At 39.7% G+C, this 22,935-nt stretch overlaps 1 protein-coding gene across 6 annotated transcripts in view; it reads left to right on the plus strand.

Moving 5' to 3' along the window:
* The window catches only part of NTRK2 (neurotrophic receptor tyrosine kinase 2), a 311,333-nt gene that overhangs the window by 48,269 nt on the left and 240,129 nt on the right, over positions 1-22,935 (plus strand). For all 6 annotated transcript variants that reach the window (XM_081103079.1, XM_081103075.1, XM_081103076.1 and 3 more), the window contains 5 exons: positions 2,230-2,366; positions 2,865-2,997; positions 5,590-5,892; positions 14,920-14,955; positions 17,802-17,902. In XM_081103079.1, coding sequence (XP_080959205.1) covers positions 2,230-2,366; positions 2,865-2,997; positions 5,590-5,892; positions 14,920-14,955; positions 17,802-17,902 — 710 coding nt within the window. The remainder of the gene's footprint in view (positions 1-2,229; positions 2,367-2,864; positions 2,998-5,589; positions 5,893-14,919; positions 14,956-17,801; positions 17,903-22,935) is intronic.

The raw sequence follows: 22,935 nt of genomic DNA on the forward strand, positions 1-22,935 counted from the left end.
ATATATTTTGATTTTAAAAATATATATAGTTTTTAAAAAGTGACCTAGATTATACCACTGACTTCAAGGAGATTTTTCACTTCATAAGCCCTTTTCTTATATCTTGCCTTGACAACTTCTTTTTTTTTTTAAAAAAAATATATTTTATTGATTTTTTACAGAGAGAAAGGGAGAGAGATAGAGAGTTAGAAACATCGATGAGAGAGAAACATCGATCAGCTGCCTCCTGCACATCTCCTACTGGGGATATGCCCACAACCCAGGTACATGCCCTTGACCGGAATCGAACCAGGGACCTTTCAGTCCGCAGGCCGACGCTCTATCCACTGAGCCAAACCGGTTTTGGCGACAACTTCTTAATAAATTGGAAAGCTTAATTGTCATGGAATTTGTCACCAAATATTAGAACAAGAAGTCAGAGCTCGGTCTTCTAAATGAACAGCTGAATTTTATAGAAATTTAAAGAAAACACGTGGCTAGAGGAAATGACTCACCCAAGGCCACACAGTGTGAGTCAGATTTAGGGTCTCGGGCTCCTGACTCCTGATTGAGAGTTCATTCCTATTAACTGCACTGCCTCTTGATCACTCATATTCGCTTCATTGTCCTGTATAACTCAGAGGATTAGGGGCCTTTTGAACCCCATGAAAGACACAACATTGCTCTCTATGAATGCTGACAGGAAGGAAGAGTTCTGAAGAGGTCACACCAGTCCCTGCAAGCCAGAACTTGTCGGGAAGTCCTCTGCTACTGGTGGGAATACCATGAGACATGCTGTATAAATCTTGTTTCAGTCTGGTGTTAGTAATAAAGAATAATGGCTTTGTCATTAAGGACTGCATCATAAGGGAAGGGTGTAGCATTGTGAAGCTCAGATGGGTCACAGAATGCTAGGTGGGTGGGTTAATTGCAATATAATGGCCATTGAAGAGGAATTGCCTTTTCTGACCTGTAGGTTACTCCTGAGTTAATCATGTGTCATAGCTCCGTGGGACACAGCTGTTGGGATGAATGCAGTCCCAAGCAGTTTCTGATACCAAGCAAGGGACTAGCTTGACTGGCAGGATCTGACATACTATTACATGCTCTGGGACCTGTCTTCATGTGAAAAATACTGTGATTCCTATGTGGTTATAAGCAATGTAAATACCTGATAGGTGTGATAGTTTAATGAAGTGACAGCCGCATCAATAAATGAAAGCTCGCATTTGAAATGTAAAAGTATTGAAATGATGCTCTCCTGAAATATTGAAAAATGTTTATAAGGTTCAAATTTTCATCAGGTAAAGAGTACTTTCTCTGGGTTTTTCTACAAAAGAACTTTTCATTGGAATAAGGATCCATCTAACTTTTTTCATCATATCATAAATAGAATGACCAATTTTACCCATCGTGTTTAACTGTGACTTACATAGCTTTGAAACATCGTAATACTGTGATGGTTCAAGCTTCATGCCTTTGAAACATGCTTTGAAATTACATTTTCTTTCCATAGTTCGATTCTCTTTCAAAACTGAGGTCTGGTAGTAGGTTAGATTTATGAATTACTTAATTTAAAAATGGATTTATGCAAAAATGCAGATGCCTTTCACTCTTTTGTTCTTGACTATAAAAAAGTGGAGGGAGCCTGGCCAGTGCTGCTCAGTGGTTGAGCATCTATCTTTGAACCAGGTGGTCACAGTTCACTTCCCAGTCAGAGCACATACCCGGGTTACAGGTTTGATCCCCTGTAGGGGGCATGCACGAGGCAGATGATCAATGATTCTCTCTCATCATTGATGTTTCTATTTCTCTCTCCCTCTCCCTTCCTCTCTGAAATCAACAAAAATATATTTTTAAAAAGTGGAGGGAGGGAGATGGGGAAGCTAGGGTGGTCCCAGACAGATGCCTGTTTATGTGGAAAAAAAACCAGACTAGTAACTGTAGAACAGAAAAAAGAAGTAGAAGACATAGTTTTACAAACTAGAGTTGTTTTTTAAATAAAGTTATTCTGCAATATTATTTTTAAGAGATGAGTAAAATTTGCTTTCTAATCTAATTACCGCACATTCTTGGTTCACATTAAATCTGTAAAACTTACCAACCTGGCTCTTTTTCAGATCAACATATATCAGTCTCAGGAAGTAAATAATAATTAATTTTAAAGCATGAAGAGTTTTCAATTTATTGCTGTGATTTTAATAATGTATTTAGTTGTATATGTCTCCATTTACTTCTCTTATTGCACAGGTTTGCCGTCAGCAAATTTGGCCGCGCCTAACCTCACTGTGGAGGAAGGGAAGTCTATCACGTTATCTTGCAGTGTTGAGGGTGATCCAGTTCCAAGTTTGTACTGGGATGTCGGTAATCTGGTTTCCAAACATATGGTAAGACTCATCTTTGGTTCTGTGTTCATAGATAGATGAGAGTACTTCAGAACTTGAGGTTTTATTAACCTAGTGATGATCATTTAATATTTTATAGGAGCACATGAGGAATTGTTGGTGTATATTTACTTTCTATTTATTCTTAATTAACAAAGACTAATGCAGGTTTGCATTTTAGTTATGTAAACCCAATAGACTGGCGAGAGTCTATGTCTCTAGTGAGCTTTTTGTGTCATCATGAGCAAGGTGAATGACTCCTTTTCCCTTGGAGGAAGGTAGGTAGGCGTTTCAGGATTAAATCAATTTCACCTATTAAACAATTGCCATCTAGAGAAATAGAACAACGTCTGATTTACTCCTTTGCCTGTGCTTGATTAGGCTGGAAACCTTTTCTGATGTTATCAATTATTTTCTCTAATTAGGGGAAGAAACCCCAAATCTTGTCGCTTTGGGACCAGTCCTAACAAAGATTATCTTTGTCTGTTAATTCATTTGTAGAATGAAACAAGCCACACACAGGGCTCCTTAAGGATAACTAACATTTCATCTGATGACAGTGGAAAGCAAATCTCTTGTGTGGCAGAAAATCTTGTAGGAGAAGATCAAGATTCTGTGAACCTCACTGTGCATTGTACGTAATCAGACCAGCATGTGTTTTTAATAGCAAATGATCGTGGACACCCATACATTTGTCGTTGGGGCACTCTGGGTGCTGCTTACGTGTGCTAAAAAAAGGTGTATGCCGTGTTCTGTGCATACTTAATTAAGAAATGTTATCAGCCTCATTCACTTGTTCTATTTCTGCTAATCTTTCTCGCTCATGCGCTGTCTTTCCCTTAAGCTTCTTTTCGATTTTAAGCTTGTTCTCTGTGCCTCCCAGTCTTTATTTGATAGAACATATTTTGAGCTGGTTATCCTACTCTTGTTTATAACTTTTAGCTTAAATTCTGATAAACCAGTTTCTAATTTCTTTTTCTTTATAAAAGCAATATAAAGCGTTAGAGTTCTGATACCTAAAGTATGGGGCTGACTGTTCACAAACACCTACTTGTACTGTTGATACAATAAAACCTCATTAATTTGACACCAAGTTTCCATGAGAAGGTTGGAGGAGTCCTACTTCAGTTATTGAAAATTATTATCACCTGCAAAAATCTTTTATTATTATATCTGTTTTAAATTTCTGTATACATTGAAACTAAGCTAGAGGATAGTGATACTTCTTAAGCATATGTACATTATTCTCTAGTATTAATAAATAACATGACACATATCTTAACATTCCAGATTGTGATGCTCAGTGTGAATGTAAATTCAGTAAAAATCACATATACTGTTCACATCATTGCAAATTCTGAGCTGGATGGTACAAATTAATGAACTTTTACTCTGAAAACAAAACAAAACAAAAAACAAGCAAACATGATGTGTGGTGTGTGTATGCACAAATCCACACTGCACACATATAGACACTGGTTAATGTTCACTCATAGAGGACCTACAGTATGTGGGGGTTGGAGTGAATGACTAAAATTACCAACCATAATCCTTTGTCACTGGCAGTATTACCACTATGCCCAGTAGACTCTGGACTTATAATCTCTAATCATTTTGACCTTCCTGAAAGCCTGAAGTCAGTGTTACCCTCAAACATATGCAACCAGCTTCCAACTTTAGAGCCTTAAATCAACACCTCACCCAAAGCTCTTTTGAGCTTGGTGGAAGGAGTAAATGTGTCCTGGGAATGGGGTCTTGGGCCTGTGGGAGGAAGGTAAGTGTGGTTCCTACCCCACTGTGGTCCTGTGTTTGCAACACGGACCTCCAAATAAGGACATGGAAGTTCAAAATGTTCTCAATTTGGGTTCATATCTATGTGGTAGCCATGGTCTGAAGAATTAGCTTTATCTATCAAAGTTTAGATAAAGAGTAGGAGGAATAAATGATACAGAATATTAACAACTGAGCTAATCTTTGCAGTGACCTTGCTCAGAGTGTTTTAGTTATCACCCCCACCCCCTACCCTTTCATGTCAGGAACCTATACATCCAGGAAGCTGGGCTTCTGGATTGGGCATCAGGAGACCTGGATTCTTGTTTCAGATCTGCCTCAGTCAGTAACCTTGACCAAGATACTTACCCTCATTGGACTTGGGTTTCTTCATCTGAGAAAGAATGCTATTAGGTCTCAAAAGTGTTTACAGTCCTTGAATGTATAATCAAAGTCAGACGACATTAAAATAAACAACTATGAGGGGTTTTTAATACCTTCACCTAGGACAGTGGTCGGCAAACTCATTAGTCAACAGAGCCAAATATCAACAGTACAGCGATTGTAATTTCTTTTGAGAGCCAAATTTTTTAAATTTAAACTATATAGGTAGGTACATTGTTATTAACTTAATTAGGGTACTCCTAAGGCTTAGGAAGAGCCACACTCAAGGGGCCAAAGAGCCGCATGTGGCTCGCAAGCCGCAGTTTGCCGACCACTGACCTAGGATAATTACTGTTTAAATGAGCTACTTGATAATGTTTGTTTTCTGAAGCATAAAGTTCTTTATATTTAATGTTAAAATAATCTCTAGTTTGTTTGTCCAGGTTTAGATAGGACTTCAGCTATTAGAAGTATCAAAACATTGACACAGCCCAAAAAAACCCCAACTGTATTATAAATAAATGTGATGCTTTTAAAGAGCATTTACTATTGACAATCAGTGAAATCAATCAGCATTGATAGGAACATTTGCAGCATTGATCTGTTTTAAATAATTTAGGTGAGATTAGGACTGCAGGCAAGATTTCCAGTCTTTTTTTTTTTTTTTTGTATTTATTATGAAGTACTGCAATAGTGACCTTCAATGTTTTGATGATCAATCTATATAACATCAAGGCATATAAACCCAAGTCAACTTCAGTTGAACCCTTTCTGCAATCAGAAGTCTCTAGGATCTGTTTGGAGCAGGTTCCCACACTGAATAAATGTGAAAATGACTGTGATGCATGGGTCTTCAGCTGAGCAGGGGCAGGAGTCTCTCTGAAGCTCTCTGTAGGGAGTTAAATCAACCTTGATAAGGATAGAAAATATTGATGGATTCCAGGGTTGCAGGTCATATACCTTCTTAAACCAAACAATGGTTGAATAAAATCCCCTATTGATGACACAGAAATCTGGAATGGGGAAAAACTTGAGTTTTCTGATGCTATTAACTCTCTCTTTTTTAATTTAGTTGCTCCAACTATCACATTTCTCGAATCTCCAACCTCAGACCACCACTGGTGCATTCCATTCACTGTGAAAGGCAACCCCAAACCAGCGCTTCAGTGGTTCTATAACCGGGCAATACTGAATGAGTCCAAATACATCTGTACTAAAATCCATGTTACCAATCACACGGAGTACCACGGCTGCCTCCAGCTGGATAATCCCACTCACATGAACAATGGGGACTACAAGTTAGTCGCCAAGAATGAGTATGGGAAGGATGAGAAACAGATTTCTGCTCACTTCATGGGCTGGCCTGGTGATGATGGTGAGTACCTGATACTTTTGCATCTGGAGAGAGGCTAGAGTCTGCCATTCAACTATGGACAAAATCGTGTACAACAATACCCCCTCCCTTAACCCTTATATCATTATTTAGTCTCATCATTTTGAACTACCTGGTTGTTCTCATGGGTTTGTAAAAGACCCCCAGCTTCATCCTGTGGGTCTTTATTCTGGGGTGCAGGGTGAAGCAGCAGTAGCTACACAGGAGACCTGCTTCCTATGGTGAGTATAGAGTTCAAAAAGACAACTCGAAATGTGCAAGGCTTCTTAAGGCCTACGTTCAGGACTGGCGCATGGTCTCTTCAGCCTATATGCCCTTGGTCAAAGCAAGTCCCAGGACCAAAGCCAGGTCCAGGGATAGGGACTCCTATTTCTCTCAAGAAGGTGATGGTGGGAATGAATAAGTTTGAACAGTGATCTGATATACACATTATTTTTATCCCAACTGCTTAATGAGATTTATAGTGACAGTGGCAAAACCATGAGCAGAAGGAATGTGTTTGTTTGGCTCCTGAACAAATTAAGATGTATTTTCTAGCCCCTTAGCCACTTGGAACTCAGGATCCTACTTTCTGATCCATAGATGAGAAACCAGTGCCTTGGCATGTTTTGCTTACCTGGACTGACTGAGTTGAGGCCTCCTCTTGATCAGGTCCTGAATTGTTTTTCTAGGACTGGTGATAGTTTTCGTCTGACCAGTGGCTTGGGTTGGGAAAAGGGTGGCTGGCATCAGGAGTCTGTTCTGGGGCCAGCAGCAGGATCTTAGTGTGAGCCCCGATAACAGCAAGGGTAGTTGTCATGTCTTCACCTGCTTCAGAGGAGTATTCTTGCTTGCTTGGTGTTGTTGCCCAGAGACCTGTCTCTGTTGTGGAGGCTGAGGCTTGTGTTTGGATATTGGGACCTGTACATGAGTTGAATTCTTCACCATAATATTTTTGAGTTAATCGAAGCCACACAAAGATGGCTTGGCAGAAGGAAGGGAAAATAGAAACTTGGAGGCCCATGAGACAGGGGCTGCTTGGGAAGCATCAACTCCTGTGGCTTACAGGGCAGCCCCATGGACAAAGGTGATGTATGCGAAGCCACCTTCAACAAACAGTAAATGAGAATGTCATAATTCTCAATCATAATAAATGTTCCCATTATCCTGGAATTTATTCCATGGCTAGGTAATGCACAAGCTTCCTTCGTGTTTAAACTGTGATTTGAATTCTATAAGTTTGATTTACAAGCATCCTTTCAGGAGTGTATAAAACACACAATGTTTGGATGCCTTACCCAGACAGCTCTGGCAGGGGCCATTCCCATTAATTCTTCCTCTCAATTGAGTTTAGCTGTTTGGCTACATTTGCTGTAGTAAATCTCTAGGTGACTTTGTTGTTTTTTTTCTTGTGTGTTACAGGGATTACAGCTTCATAGGTTAACCCAGGGACTCTGCTTTGGGACAACTGCTTTTGGTTTGTTCTTAAGTAAACTTTTTATTTGTGAATAATTTTAGATCTACAGAAAAGTTGCAGACAGTAGAGAGAGTTCCCAGCTACCTTGTACCCAGTTTTTGCTATCGTTGACATCTTGCATCACTGCAATACATCTGCTAAAACGAAGAAACTGACACTGGTATATTACTGTTAACTAAACTGCAGACTTTATCTGAATTTCACCAACTGCTTTTTGAAACTGTTGGAGATGAATTTGTGCAGGGTGAAGGTCAGACGTTTAAAAGTTTTAGAAGTGGCTTGTGTGCTTTGATATATGCACAGTTCTGTCCATGTAAAGCCAGCAGCTTCTATTTTAGGTGGGATTTTGATGTATTTTGTTTTGAATGCTTCTGTATGGTGCCAGTGTTTGAGAGAGCTTACCTCCTCTTATCCATGTGGCCTCATTTTTATCAATTATTTCTGTTTGTTTTAACTCAGCTAGTGATAGGAGAATTGTTTTCTGGCACAAGACTAGCTTGGAGTTTCTCAAATATCTTCTTTAAGAGAAATAACCATTTATTTATCAAAAATAAAAATTCAGCTCAATATTACAAATGTCTTTAAAATGTAAATATCTGCTTTTAGAAAAAAAATGATTTTGTTTTTTCTCTTTAAGTATTTACTCAAGACCCAGCTCTCAAGGAGTAATAAATGAAAGTGGAAATGAAAGAGACTTGGCCCAGAGTGACAGTGGATATAAATGGCCCTCGTGGGCCATACACCAGTGTGACCAATTATAGCTTGACCTCACTTGGCTTATGTGATAGCATCTTTGCGGGTATTTACAAGATTTGTAGCCAGAGCATACAGATAATGGCTTTGCATAGAATGGATTCCTTTCCCTCTCCTCCCCATTTAAAATGAAAGAAAAATAAATAGCAAATATATGCAATTCATTTCCCTGCTGGTCTAAAAGGTACATTCCAAGTTAAGGACAACAGGTCAAATTTGAGTTTATATTTGTTCCATATTTCTGCTGTCATCATATAGTAACTGATGAAGTTTAGCTTTTACAAATATTTCTGATAAAATGTTTTAGCTATATTTTCTCAGTTGTTTTGATGAGATCCCTTCTTTTAAACATTGTGAGTTTCCTGGCTTACAAGGAAGCCGGCAGCCTGGGATCATAGTGGAATGGGTTTGCATGTCCACACAGAGCCAGGAGAGTTAACATGACAGCACTGCTATCCTCAGTGTGTGTCCCTCTTCAGCTCAGAACCAAGATTTTTATGGGATGGTTACTTGCCTTAGGAATTAATTCTCTATTTGGAGCTAGATGATGAAGCATGTTGGAAGAAATTTAAACAGAAATAAAATCAAAAAGTCCCTAAAACAGAAATGGGTGAGCATGGAAGAGAACAGACTGGTTGGAAGTAGTTACATTCCTGAAGGCCTTGACTTTCAAGTGGCATGGAAATACTGGACATAGTGCCCCACAGAACCTGGGGGAAGCCACTGGGAGAACTGGCCAGGCATCCATACTGACTCCTCTTGGGTACCAATAGTAATAATGATAAAAATATAGAATAATTGGTGCACTGAGATGCATTTTAATTGGGTTTGGCAAGAAGTAGGATGAATTTAATGCATGGCTTAAGGAGGCTTGGGAGAGTGAATTAAAAAGTAGAAAGAGCAGTGCAGGCACACGTAGAAAGCGTGGAGCTATCTGAGAATTCTCCTAAGATTCTGCTGGATCCTATTTAGCTTACAGGCCAAAAATAAGCCTGTCTGAGGTGAAATTGATCCACTATGTGGCTGTCATTGGAATTCAATCCCCCATATAGAAAAATCCTCTTCATGACATGAAAATGTGTGTGTGTGTAGGCTACGTGGAGGTTAGAACTGGTGAGGGTGTCTTTTAAGTAGAATTTTAAACAAAAATTAATGGCACGGTGCTTGTGAATGTCATGAGAGAGAATCCTGAAGACTTTGCTAGTATCTTCTAATCAGCACACCTTTCCAAGGTCAGATAGCTCTATGAACCTGAACACGTTGATTGTTTAAGAATACAGTTTTCTATGGAAATCATTACCTGAGTGACTAAACATTTAGACTTGGGACAAACCTAGCCAGGGCACTAGTTGATAAAATACCTTGGATGGAAGCGTCCCAGTCTTTAGGCAGCACATACAGAGTGTCTCCATGGCCCACTCATTCAGGAAGAATGTCACAGCTCCGGAATGCTCATTCACACACGCAGTGGGAGTTAGTGACTTATGCTTCCTAATTCGGGAGCTGTTGTTTCCTATGCAAAATTCGCATCAGGAACAAACTATAAATACTGGAAGAGTTTTCCCCACAGCTTCTTCTTCGTGCTGTTTTATCAAGAGATTCATGACGTCTGGATGAACTAGAGCACTTAGAATTACCCTCAAACTGGCAGATTTAGATCTGGTGTACTGAGGCCAAAGAATGTAGAGAAAGGAAATTCCTCCAAATGTATAGCATTGAGAAAATAACCCTTTCCTCCCTGTCACTTGCCCCTCAGCCCATTTGTCAGTTCCCATTTCTTGTCCTGGGAGTGAAAGGAAAGTTCTACCTGCCTTTCTGCCTTAAATAACTGTGAAGTCTGATTCGGCCATAAACCCATACTAATCATGATAATTAAGATTTATACTTAAATAGCTCTTTATGTCTCAAGAGTACTAATGTTAATTAATTATGCTTCCCGAAACTCCCAAGGACTTGCCAGAGCCAATGCTATTATCCGCTCCCGTCATGGGGAAGACTCCTTTGTACAGGAAAAGTGAGCAGACTCGCTCCCCATGCTGCCTACATTCATGGCTCAGCCAGAAATGAAACCCAGACATCTGAACCCCCAATGTTTTCGGGCCCTGAGTTCAGCCTGCCATTCAGAAAGGGAAGAGGAGAGGGATCTGGAATCAAAAGGCGAACCACTATGAGCTAGAAAACACTGTTGACAAAGGCCAGTTCGTTTGAAAAGACCAGGCCTTTTGCTATGGCTTTATCATATGGAATTCTTTGAAATACTTTTCAAGATCACACTAAAGAGAATCTCAAAATAGAATTTAAAGAAAAGTCTTTTCTTTTTCTTTCTCTTTTATTTTTTTTTTTTTTAGGGCATTAGAGAGAGACTAAAAGCTTAAAGGAGAGAAACAGATGTGTTTTCTGGCCTCCACCATTATTTTTATCTTTGCAACAGAATGGAACGGGAACCCTACTGTCAGGCTACCTATCTTCCCACAAATTTCTTTATTCCTACAAATGTGTTTTTTTCCCCTTTAACTGTACAGTCTTACAGTTAAAAGTCATAAAGATTTACTCATGAAGATTTACATAAAGTTATAAGATTTACTCATGAGCAATAACTGAGATTAGAAGATGGAAATCAAAAAATCCTCATTTAAGTCATTTAGCATCTAATTATGAGGATGATGAGGTGCTCTGGTTTGATATTATTTGGGGGGTGGGGGTGGGAGGGTGATTTTGTGGACCATGTTTAGAGGCCTAAATGCCCCGCAGGTCCTCTCTTGAGGGTGCAGACATTGCAGGTTTGATACCGAGCTTGTTGGGAGTGCATGTGCGACTGTGATACAGTCTCCATTGTTCTATTCCCAGGAGTGCTTCAGGCGGAACTCGGGCCCTGTTAGTCTTCCTCCTGTAGTTCTAGGCAACATGCCTTAGGTAAGAACCTAAGTACAAATGAGCATCGCACCTGGAGACACTCAAAAAATCCTCCAGAAAGTAGAACTTGAACATCAGACAGGCAAACATTCCTGCTTGGCACGCATATTCTTTGGGTTGGAAAACAGTTGTAGCTTCTGCCTGTGGGTGAGCTGTGGAGGGAGAATGTGGTCTGCGGCTTGTTTGGAATGCCAGTGGGATGGAATGGAGTTTCTAGATTCCCATATTCTATTCCAGAGATTCCCAACAAGAAGCTTTCCGGCTTGATGCCACCCCCTGCTGCCTAGATTTGAGATTTGTTATGCAATGAGAGCTACTAGGATAGGATTCAAGGAAGCCTAACCCTTCTCAAATCCCCACTGCAGGTACATAACTCAAGTCCTATGTTGCTCATTCATCTTTCATTCATTCTCTTTCTGCTGGCTTTTCCCCTCGGAGCTAGTCATTGCCTTACCTCAGTCACCTTTTAGTCCTGAATATCACCAACAGGGGTTTCTGTTGTTAGCATATAACAACATATGATGGACATATTTAAACTAAATAAAAGAAACCAGGTAGAAATTAGACTTAAAAATGGCAGGATATTTTCAGAATTTGACCATTGCCAGAGGTCAAAGAGGAAAGTGGTGATTTTTTCCTGTGTCTGCATTTAAAGTGATGTTAATAACCACCTCGCTATGGGAATGTAAACATCCTGGGAGGTTCGCTTGACTAAGCAATTGCCAGAAGCAAAATCCTATGCTTGATGAGCTGGGGTCAGCTGGAGTAATGTGACCCTTCTTCTGCATAAATGCTAGGTCTGGGCACCCTCCATGTGCCAGGCCTCCCAAACCTTTGTACCTGGAGAGGCATTTCTTTATTGTGACAAGTAGGTCCTCATCAGACATAGTACAGTATGCTACGGAGGGAAAATAAAGCAACAAAAAAAAACCCCATCATTGTTCCTCCCACGTTGTCTCTCCGTGAGTTTCATAATCTTGCACTAAATTTGGCTATTCCTGAGGACAAAAGGAAAGTGACAGTACATCTCATACATCTAGGATGATGAAGTCAGAAAAATGTGCTTTCTAGAAATTTTAGACATCGCCCGATGGCTTTGCGGTTAAACTTGGTAGGAAAGGCACGCAGAGATAGGCGTCAGAAGCCTGGACAAGAGCCTGTGCTACAGGTTGTAGGCTAACTTGTGTACTTTTGATCCCACCCCCAAATCCCACTTTTCTGTAACCTGACGTTTGCTCCATTGGATTGATTCGATGTTTTGGATTTCCCGGGAGCTTTGTGTGAGGAATGTGTCTGGGTGCTCCCTTTCTGTGATGAGGCTGATGGCACCTGTCAGTCATTTCCCCTGAGGCCCTGCCAATGTGCGGCTTAGATAAATCTGCTTCAAATCCTCATGATGTCTTTTGACTTTCTTATGGAATTATACCTGTAAAAGTGGGTGGTGACTGGGTGGGGGGTCTCTGAGGGCATGAGAGCAGGTCAGGTGACCAGTAGTCCCAGTTTTAGCACTAGGAGCCCTATGCCCAGGGAAAGCCCTCATTCCTGTACAAACTGCAAGGATTTGCCTGGAACCATCCCAGTTTTAAAACTTAGAGTCCAATGTCTCAGGAATCCCCTTGGCCTCTGGCAATCTGGGATGGTGGGTCACCCTAGTACAAAAGGAGGTTCTCATATTTATATCCAAATACTTAAAAATATAAATCAAATTAATGAGTTGTTAAGTAAAATAGGTGCTATCCTCCTCCAAACATGCTTGTAATGATCTGGAAGGCTGGGTTTGAGGATCGGCTTGTCAGACTCTCAGAGTTCCGTGCTAGAACATAGTGGTTTTGGGAGAGGTGGTCCCTGTCCAGGGCTCCTGTCCCGTGCCTCCAACTATTCAGAAGACATATATGAGATGTAGTGAGTGAGCATGTGGACACCCCAGCCCATCTATCTTGGCTCAGTCCTCACCCCTCCCTTGGGTCTTGGGTCACAGGGTGCTCATACTAATGGTGTGGCCACCCGTGTGTTTGGGGCCTGTGCGGAGGGAGTTCTAGGTTGTGGGCACCTGGAGTGAGGTCTAGAAGTGAAGAGTGGACTACGGTGGGCAGGTCCCCTTGCAGATTCAATATACCCTGTTCAAGGAGTAGGGGACCAGAGTGGGATTCTTTAAAGTAATAGATTACTGAGAAGTTCAAAGAATGATTTGCTGACTTGGGGTTCTAGGACCTTTCCTTCAGCAGGAGTAGGAAATTCTCACAGTGAGGGGGCACCATTTGGTCCATGAAGTTTGCAAAGGGAAAGGACTTTAGCAGATGGGTGTGTGCCTGGCGAATGAAGTTGCCAGGGCTGCCGCTGGGATTGCCTGTTGCTTTATTCACTGAATTATCTCTCAAAGTGCAGGGTAGTTTCAAGACCCTTCTCCGGAATGCCACATCAGGTACAAATAATTCTGACAGTACATATGGACATATTGCAACTCAAAACTTAAAAATGGTATTTGGGATAATAAAACTCAAAATACCACTGAAAATTCCTGGAATCAATAATTTTGCATGAATTGACACAGGGCCATCTCAAATCCTGCACAGGTGTGCACTGCGTAATTTCAGACGGTGCCTTTCACATAGACGAGGCCGAATAGTGCCCCCTAGAGTTGTACAAAGTGTGGACTGCACGGCAGTACATAACATCCCTGAATCAAAGTGCACAATCATCTACTTAATTTTTCTCTTGCTAAAATGGATGCTCTTCTAGTTGAACTGTGTTAAAAAATTTAATTTAAACAGGGCCACTTTTATTTGTTTCTTCATTTAGGCTAACCTTAATTATTCACTAGGGAGTACATGAACAGAAAATTGGCTCATTTCACTTTATTTTAAATAATATTTTTCTGCTAAAGCTTCAAAAGAGATGTGAGAACTAAGTAAGCTTTATGATTTACAAGTTTTACTTTTTCACATGATAAGTGAAGACTAAAAGCATAGGAAGTAGCTTTGGAAATTCATTTAATAATCACTTAAATGTTATATCAAAGTATAAGTTTATTTCCAAGTAGGCTTTCATCTAGAAGCCCAGTAAGTTCTGAATGGAAAGTAGGAAATATTTTTGCCACCAGTTCTTATTGACAGTGACTTTTACAAAATGTTTTTGCAAAATTCTCATAGGAATATTTTAAGACAATATTCTGATCATCTCAGTGAATACAGTCATTCAAAAAATTAAATGGGTATACTTTTGCACTTCTCTTTACATATTAATTTATAATCTCATACATAAACTATTTCAATAGAGAAAGTACATTTATTTATTTATTTTTGTGTGTGTGTGTGTTGTGTCAGGGCAAAAACAATAAAAAGAGGGAAGGGCTTATTCAGCCGTGGCAACCTCCTGAAGACCAAGCAGTGAACAAAGCACTTTTGTTCAAATTGCTTTAGATATTGTTATATAGGCCGATTAATAATGTATTCACAAATGCATATGGACCTGCCAAAGGCATAGTTTGAAAGGAACCCCCAAATCAACCTAGAATCACAACAGTGGTACAGAAATGGTCTGTCTTTGGAATACAAATTGCAATTAAAATAGCCAACTATATAATAGAAACAGTAAAAAAAAATGGTCTTAAATAATTAATTGCTGAAGTTTTTCCAGCTAAAGTGATTTGTGATTTCTCTTGATTTTTGTTTTCTTTTTTAGAGGGGTGGAGGTTGTGGGCCTGAGAGGGGAGCAGAGTTAACATAAAGTAAACAGAATTTCAGATTTTATTTACCTGTCCAATAAAACAATTTATTCAGTCATAAAATCTTCAATAAATATTTGACTCGTTTTAGTGGGAATAAGTTAGTATTTTTTAAACTCTGAATACATACTTACAATTCTTTGCTTTGTTTTTTTTTTTTTAGGTGCAGACCCAAATTATCCCGACGTAATTTATGAAGGTAGCTATCACATTGTCTTTATTTTGTATTTTTTCAAAATGTTTATCTAGCATGAAATAAATCAGCTAACAGAAAACCTTTAAGTGCAGTTAAATGTACATTTCAGGTAATACATAGGCCAAAATAATACTTCTAATAAAATTGTTCTCTCTCTATATATTTATCCTCACCCAAGGATATGCTTAGAGAGAGGAAGGGAGAGAGAGAGGGGGAGAGAGAGAGTGAAACATTATCATTGCCTCTTGTATGTGTAGGATTAAACCTGCAACCCAGGCATGTGCCTTGACCAGGAATCGAACCGACAACCCTTTGGTGCACAGGATGACACTAAACCAAATGAGCCGTTCCGGCCCGGCAAAATCATTCAATATTGATGACCATTTTCCCTTGATATTTACAGTGCCTGTAAATAGCATTTTCTCTCTCTTGCTCTATTCTTGGAAGTAGTAAATCCATTCTGCTGCAACAATTTGTTTCCATAATTGGGAACTAATTGCCTGTTTAAAAGCCATGGCTACCAAGAAAACGGCGGTGAATCGGTTTCTAGTTATGACAGTAAACCCAATTCAAAATTGCATTTCTTATATAATAAGGAAGTAGGGCATGTTTTAGGGTGGATTAAACCAGCAGCTTAATCATGTCATCAGGGACCCAAGTATTTTTCATCTCTACCCCTCCTCTGCCCATTGTTCTGCCTTCCCCAATGCCCCTCCACCCCCCCCCACCCCCACCCCATCCACTCTAGTGCATTATTAGCTGAGGCCAACAAAGGGGCTGTGGTTGTTCACACTGATCTGAGAAAAGGGAGAGTTTCTGAAAGGGTTCCAGAAGGAAGGTAATTTTCCCAGAAACCTCCATCTGATCCTCCTTGTATTGGATTTAAGACCCAGTTGGATCATGAACCATTTTTGCCTCCCTGACTGATAAGCAGGATGGATTACCCCTTGACTGAACCACCCCTGGAGTTTAGATTAGTTTCCCTGGAGGATGTGCTTGAATCCCTTGAATAAAATGGGGTTCTTTTAGGAATGTGGGAGTGGGAAACCTAAAGGTACACTATATTAACTTTTAACCAAACATCTCATCTGTACTTTGCCATTTTAGTCAAATGCCAAGGAAGTTTTGCTAGGTATGAAAATCCATCTTTCACAGATTTTCAAACCACCTTCATGACCAGGAGGCCTCTGTTTGGGGAAGTGCAGGCTAAATTTTAAGACTTGGCTTGAAGTTTGAGATTGAGTCAAAGTTAGACTGATTAAAATATTATTTATACATTTATTTTATAAAATATTTTTCTTTAATTTTTTATTTTTATATACACACTGACTTTTTTTTTTAGACATGATTCTGTAAGCTAATCTTAACTAGGAGATTATATTTTCTTTACTTGCTTTATACATGTTAAGCTACAATTCCTTCATGCTCTGGTTTGGATGATTTTGTGCATGTGATTTATTTTTGTTTTTATTTATCTTGATATGGTTTAAAGGAAGAGTATCTCAAATTGTATCACAGAGAAATACGTTTTCATTGTGATTTAACATTTTAAAATTATGCTTTGGACTCCTTTCCAGTAATTTCAAGACTTAATGTCATCTTTCCATTGGCCTCAGATAGCACTTTGTCTTTGGGTCAAAATGTCATGATATTAAACTATAGATATTTTAATGATTTAGTTTTGCCATGAGTGGCTGGGTATGATATGAAGAGGTAAAAATAAGCAAGTAAATGATATCTCTTAGTGTTTGAAATTGAATTTTAGTACATTCAAAATGGAAATGGTGAGGATATAGTTTTGCAGTCAAAAACAAAACAGCAGGCAGATAGAAAATAGATGCTTTTTCTGTTACTTTCATTCAAATTCAAAGGAACACTACTAATAAAAATATAATTTAAATTGGTTACCCCAAGGCTTGCATAGAAATTCTACCAAGAGAGTTTAGCTGGGGCTGACTTAATGAGGTTGTTTATTCAGGATGCAAATTGAAGGCACCATATCCACTTAGAAAAAAAAAATACAAAATATTTATACAGAACATTGTCTGCATTATGTTTACAAAATTTTCTGACTTTTATATGCAATATTGCTAATAAAACTTTGGCTCACACACAAAAAAATCAGTCATTAATTTTCTAAAATTGATTCAGAAGATGGCAACCACATTTGAGACATGTTGATGTGATAATGCATCCTTACAATTCTAAAGATTGTGTTGGCACAGCTCCCTGTCTATTAATTCTGAAACAGAAATATTAATGATTCATAACACTTCAAAAAAGTTCATGTGTGTGCCCAAGTTCCCTATCAGTTTGATTTCATATTTCATCTCTAGTGGCTGCTTCTTACCCAAATAGGATGCATCTGCCTTAGAATCAGTGCTGCTGATTTCCAGTCTTATTCAGGTCTAGGTTCTGTTACCTTCTTGCCAGTTGACCTTAGACTAGTCAATGAACATTTTTCATTTGCAAAACTGACGGTTAGACTTGGTCTTTAAAGACTCTTCCAGGTCTACAAATCTGTGACTCATAGATAATTGATTCTTTTTCGTATTTATGTCAAGTGCTTAATCAGAAAAGTGCTTAATCAGTATATATTTATGTGCGAAGAAACACCCCAAACAAGGGCGCAGAGATCTGGGTTGAGTATGAAGTTGGCGGTGCGCAGTCCCAGTGTTGCAATGGATTTAACCAGTAGCCAGGTCCTGTTCCTCCCCAGCCAGGCTGTCAGTGGTTTGGAATCTTTTGATCTGTCTGGTTTTGTTTTGGGTCATACTGTGGCTTCGTGTTTGTTGATAGCTTAATGACAACTTCACTATTCTGTCTCTTTCCCTTTTCTCCAATTTAAGATTATGGGACTGCAGCGAATGACATCGGGGACACCACGAACAGAAGCAATGAGATTCCTTCCACAGATGTTGCTGACAAAGCCGGGCGGGAGCACCTCTCGGTGAGTGGGCTGGACAGTTGTTTCCTAGGCTGGTTCTGAGTGTGTTGGATGCTTACTGTTGGAGGTAGCTAGCATATTGTCTTTATTCTGAATGTTTTAAAAATGTTTGTCTAACATGAAATACATCAAATAAAAGAAGACTTTTGGAGTTGCTTCAAGGCAAGCCTTTCAACAAGACCTTTTTTATTGTTCACATGTAAACAGGGCATTGACGTTTAGAGGGTTTAATAGCAAGGTTTAAGAGAAGTGGTAAAGGTAGCCCCTGAATTATTGCTAGTGGTTCCTGTTTTAAATATCTGTCCTTTAAAAAGTTATTATTAGAAGAGCAAGAAAGCAGCTTTCTTGTACAGGCACATATATAATTATTTCTGCCTTCCACACCTCCACACTGATCTTAAATATTTTAATAAATGTTTCAGTGCGTACCACATGTAAGGATATATATGTGGTCCTTTTTTTTTTTTTTTTTGAGCTTAAAGCTTAGGCAGTGGCCTGAGATGTGAATCCTAGCACCTCACACAAATAGAGGTGGAGCTATGTGGTGCGAGAAATAGAAGTAGAGGGGCTGGCACTCTGTTCCTTCCTTCTGGGAGAGCCAGGAGTCTTTGAGGACAGGTGGCATTCTCCATGGCCGGTGCAGGATGCCTGGGATTTGGACATAGAGGAACAGAAGGGAAGGGATTTGGGGGTGTGAACAGGAGCCTGCAGACTGGAAAACAGTGGTGATTGGAAAGTAAGGCAGGTGAAGGGTGGCAGTTGGAGGCAAGGTTGGAGAAGTTGGCTGTGCCAGGTGATGAGGATTTGAAACACAGTGCCAGGTGGTTAGATTTATTGCACAGTGAGGCAGCGAAAGGGGCTTGTGAGAGTCCCAAGATCACAGGGCTTCAGGGTTCTGGGCCGGGGTGATCTGTCAGCTGCTCAGGTAAAAACCCAGCTAATCTCCTCCATTTTCCCCTTTTCTTCACTTGTTGTGTGAACCCAGTTGCACGTCCTGTGAATCCTGTATCCTTATAAACTCCAAATATCTCCCCATGTCCACTGCCACAGCTGCAGGCTAACTCGGGGGAAGGGGTGGTAAACTTAGGCCTGCGGGCCAGCTTCTGGCTCAGGACCTGTTTCTGTGAGGTCTGCAGGCTAAGAATAGTTTCTATATTTTTAAGTGGTCTGAAAAAAATCAAAAGGATGATTTGTAACATGAAAATTTTATGAAATTCAAATATCTGTTCATAAATAAAATTTGCTTGGAAAGTAGTCATGTTATTTGCAGATTGTCTGTGGCCACTTTTGTGCTGTGTTAGAATGCCAGGTGTAGTTGTAGGCCTGCAAAGCTGGAAGTGTTTACTGTTTGGTCCTTTCCAGAGAGAGTTTGCCACCACTGCTCATTCCTAGGTGACTGCCATGCCTTTTACCTTCCCCACTCTCCCACTCTTGTCATCTTCCTGTCTCCACACAGCAAGCTGAGTGACCTTTGAAAAGCACAAAGGTCACTCATTCTCAGAGTCTTCCCAATACACTGTAAAAAACTTACGTTATAAAAGCCCAAATCCTCACAGTGGCTAACATGGCCTCTACATACCTTGCTGGTCTCTGTCTTTCTGACTTCATCTCCCACATCTCCTCACTGCTTACCACCTGCCTTTAAAATTTTTTTTTATGGATTTCAGAGAGGGAGAAAGAGAGAGATATAGAAACATCAATGATGAGAGAGTATCATTGATCAGCTACCTTCTGCACACTCCACACTGGGGATCTAGCCCTCAACCCAGGCATATGCCCTGACCAGGAATTGAACCGTGACCTCCTGGTTCATGGGTGGATGCTCAACCACTGAGCAACACCAGCTGGGCACCACCTGTCTTTTAAAAATAATCTCTTGCATGCTCCAGGTTTGCTCTTGTCTCACAGCCTTAACATTTGCTGTCCCCTCTATAAAGCATGCATTTCCTGAAAGTCACCACATGGCTTTATCTAGGGTGGCCAGCAGGCAGCCATTTCCCTATATAGTTATTATTGTCTGTAATTACCTTGCTTGCTTATTTGTTTGCTTGTTTATGTCTTTTCCCTTTCACTAGATTCTTTAGTAAGATTCTCAGTAGGCAACATGGTCAGTATTTTTCATAGCTGTATCCCTAGTCACTAGAATAATTCCTGGTACCAAGAAGGTACTCAATGAAAATTAGGCTGATTAGTTTCATGTGAATACGATAGACTGGGTTGCCAATCAGAGAGATTGGAAGTGGGGTGATAAGTTAGGGGCCTGGTACAGTAATACAAAGATAGTGTGATGTGCATTTAAACCAGGGCTATGGCAGAGAGAATGGGAGGCTCAAAATATGCACACCCAGTCTATGGAGACACACGCGCACACACACACACACACACATTTCCACTGATGACTCTATGCATTACATTGAAACAGCAGGACAAATGCTGTGATCAGTCAACTGTAGAATGCTTTCAACTTCTGCCTTGTGCAGTCATTTCAGTTTTTATTCTAGCTCCCAACCACTTAATGTTTTTGATTTGAGAGAATTGTTTGTGTCCATAGGAATTTGAGAGTATGTGTTAAGCCCACAGGTGTGTAGGTATTCCAGTTACTAAAAATGATTTTAACTGCAGTTTTCTCTTTTGAATCCAAATGATAAATTTAAGCTCCTCACTGGCATATCTCAGTGATGTTTGAACTGTCTACAGGAGGGCCACTGGAAGGCAAGATCAGTTAAAATAATCTGTGTTAAGTCTCTACATTTATGACTCTACCTGAGGCCCCTGGAAATATATCTGAGGGGTATAAGACCATATTTTTATAATTTAAAAGAAAATTTAAAAATTATGTGTGGATCAGATATTTTATATATATATTGTCCATGATCACGGGGTGGGGGGGAGTGAGAGGGAGAGGGGGAGATTATTCAATTAGAAGAAAAGTTTCAGAGCCACTACCTGATGCAAAAGTTAAAGTTGTCAGAGCACTTGGAAGACAGCCCCAAACACTCACCTTTCTGTTCCAAGTGCTCCCATGAAACTTGCTGGGTTTCCAGAGGAGGGCAACTCCTTGTTTTATGCTATGAGATATCCTCAGATAAAAATGAACCAACCAGCCAGCCAACCAACCAAACCACAAAACACCAACCAACCATCCAACCCAACCACCCAAACAAACCAACTCACCCCTATTTGTCCCCATATAAAGACCATACTCACCCTAACACAATCACAGTACATTTTCAGGCTGTTTTTATCAAACCATTTTTGAGGAAATGATTCTTCTCATTTTCAAGAGAATCTTTGTTTATTAAAGGATTCTTTACATTTAAAGCTGCTTTAATAGGTCTAAATATTTGTTGGCAGACCATTAACTACTTTTCAGGTGTAAAACCCCTTCTCTGCAGGTTGAATTAAGTGTTCTTTAATAATGCAGAGAAGGCAGTGCAGGTATTCTTATTTGCATGGACAAATGAGGAAATGGAGGCTTGGGGAAGTAAAGGCTCTGATCTAGTTCTTACAGCTGGTAGAGTCAAAGTGTTCTGCAAACATAAAGATTCAGATCTCCTGAATGCCATTCAAGTACTTTCCAAAGTGATAAGAGACTACTGTGGGACTTCAGAGAGGTCCTGGGACTCAGGGCTAGCCCTCCAACCTTTCTTCATCCCAGGTTCCTTATGGGTAAAATAGTTTGAATTTGTTTCTTTAGGTATTCTCCTTCTACCCACAGAAGTCTGGACATAGTAATAGGGTAGAGAAACCTAGAGCTAAAATACTATGATCTCTTTCCCATGAAAATGTTAGAAATAAAGATTAAAAACAAACAAATAACCACATCCAAACTAATTAGGCAAATCGAGGGAAATGATCTTGGTTAGAACAAGTTGATCCAAAACTAGCTTTTTAGGAATCATTACCATGTTGTTTGTATATAGACTGTAGAGAGAGTTTAGTGTATATTTAGACATTTGCAAAAGCTTTTTGTGAGAGAGCCACTCACAGCTCAAGTACCAGAGAAGAGAATTATCACACCTTTGCCAAGTGCTTGGCATGTGCTTTTTTCTGTGCTTTGTGACTTATTTAATGCTGTCCCCATCTGACATCAGAGAAGGTGCTATGGAGGTCTAGCCATGTGTTTTTATTATCCCGTCTTCACTTCCAGCCACATGCTTAGGAGTGGCAATATAGTGGATAAATCATAGGGTTTATACTTGGGCAGACTTTCGTTCAAATCCCAAGCTTCAAAGGTGTGATCTTGGCCTGCTTATTAAATTTTTCCTAAATCTATTTTATCATTATTATGATCATCATGGTAGCTGACATAAGAAGCTGGGTGAAAAAAAAAGGTGAAGGGATTAAGCAAAAACAACAACAACTATGTATAAGCCACAGGGGCACAGACATGGTGATAACTAGCGGGAAAGGGGCAGGGGGTAGGTAAAAGAAGGCAAAGGGGGATAGATAAATGGGGACGGAGAGAGACTTTACTTTGGATGATGGGTGCATGATGCAGTGTGGCGATGATGTTTTGTTGAGTTGTACACTTGAAATCTATATGGTTTAGTTAACCAATGTCACCCAATAAACTCAATAAAAAATGATAGCTGACATTCATTTAGTATCTATTGTAGATAGATACTGTTCCAAGTCCATTATCTGCACTAACTCACTGAGGATTTACAGCTTGCAAAGTGGAATTATTATATTCCCTCTTTACACATGAAGATCATGAGATTCTGAAAGGTTAAGTAATTTTGAAGTCATAAAACTAATAAATGGTAAATATAAGTTTTAAACTCAGGAAAAACCCATATTCTTAATCTTCTCACTGTGAGGATGTATCAGTTAGGATAAGCTATGCTGCAGTAACAAGAATTCCCAAATCTTAGTGGCTTGAAGCAACAAAGGTTTAATTCTTGCTTCAGTACATGTATTGGCAGGAAGTTCTTGCAGCCTCATCCTGATTGCAAGAATAGTCTGACAAGCAGCCACCTTTTGGGAAGTTAGCATTTACTACGGCAGAGGTGAAGAGAGCAGTAGAGCAGAGT

Source organism: Myotis nattereri, assembly GCF_964212035.1.
Source record: "Myotis nattereri genome assembly, chromosome: 12".
In the NCBI taxonomy this organism is placed as follows: domain Eukaryota; kingdom Metazoa; phylum Chordata; class Mammalia; order Chiroptera; family Vespertilionidae; genus Myotis; species Myotis nattereri.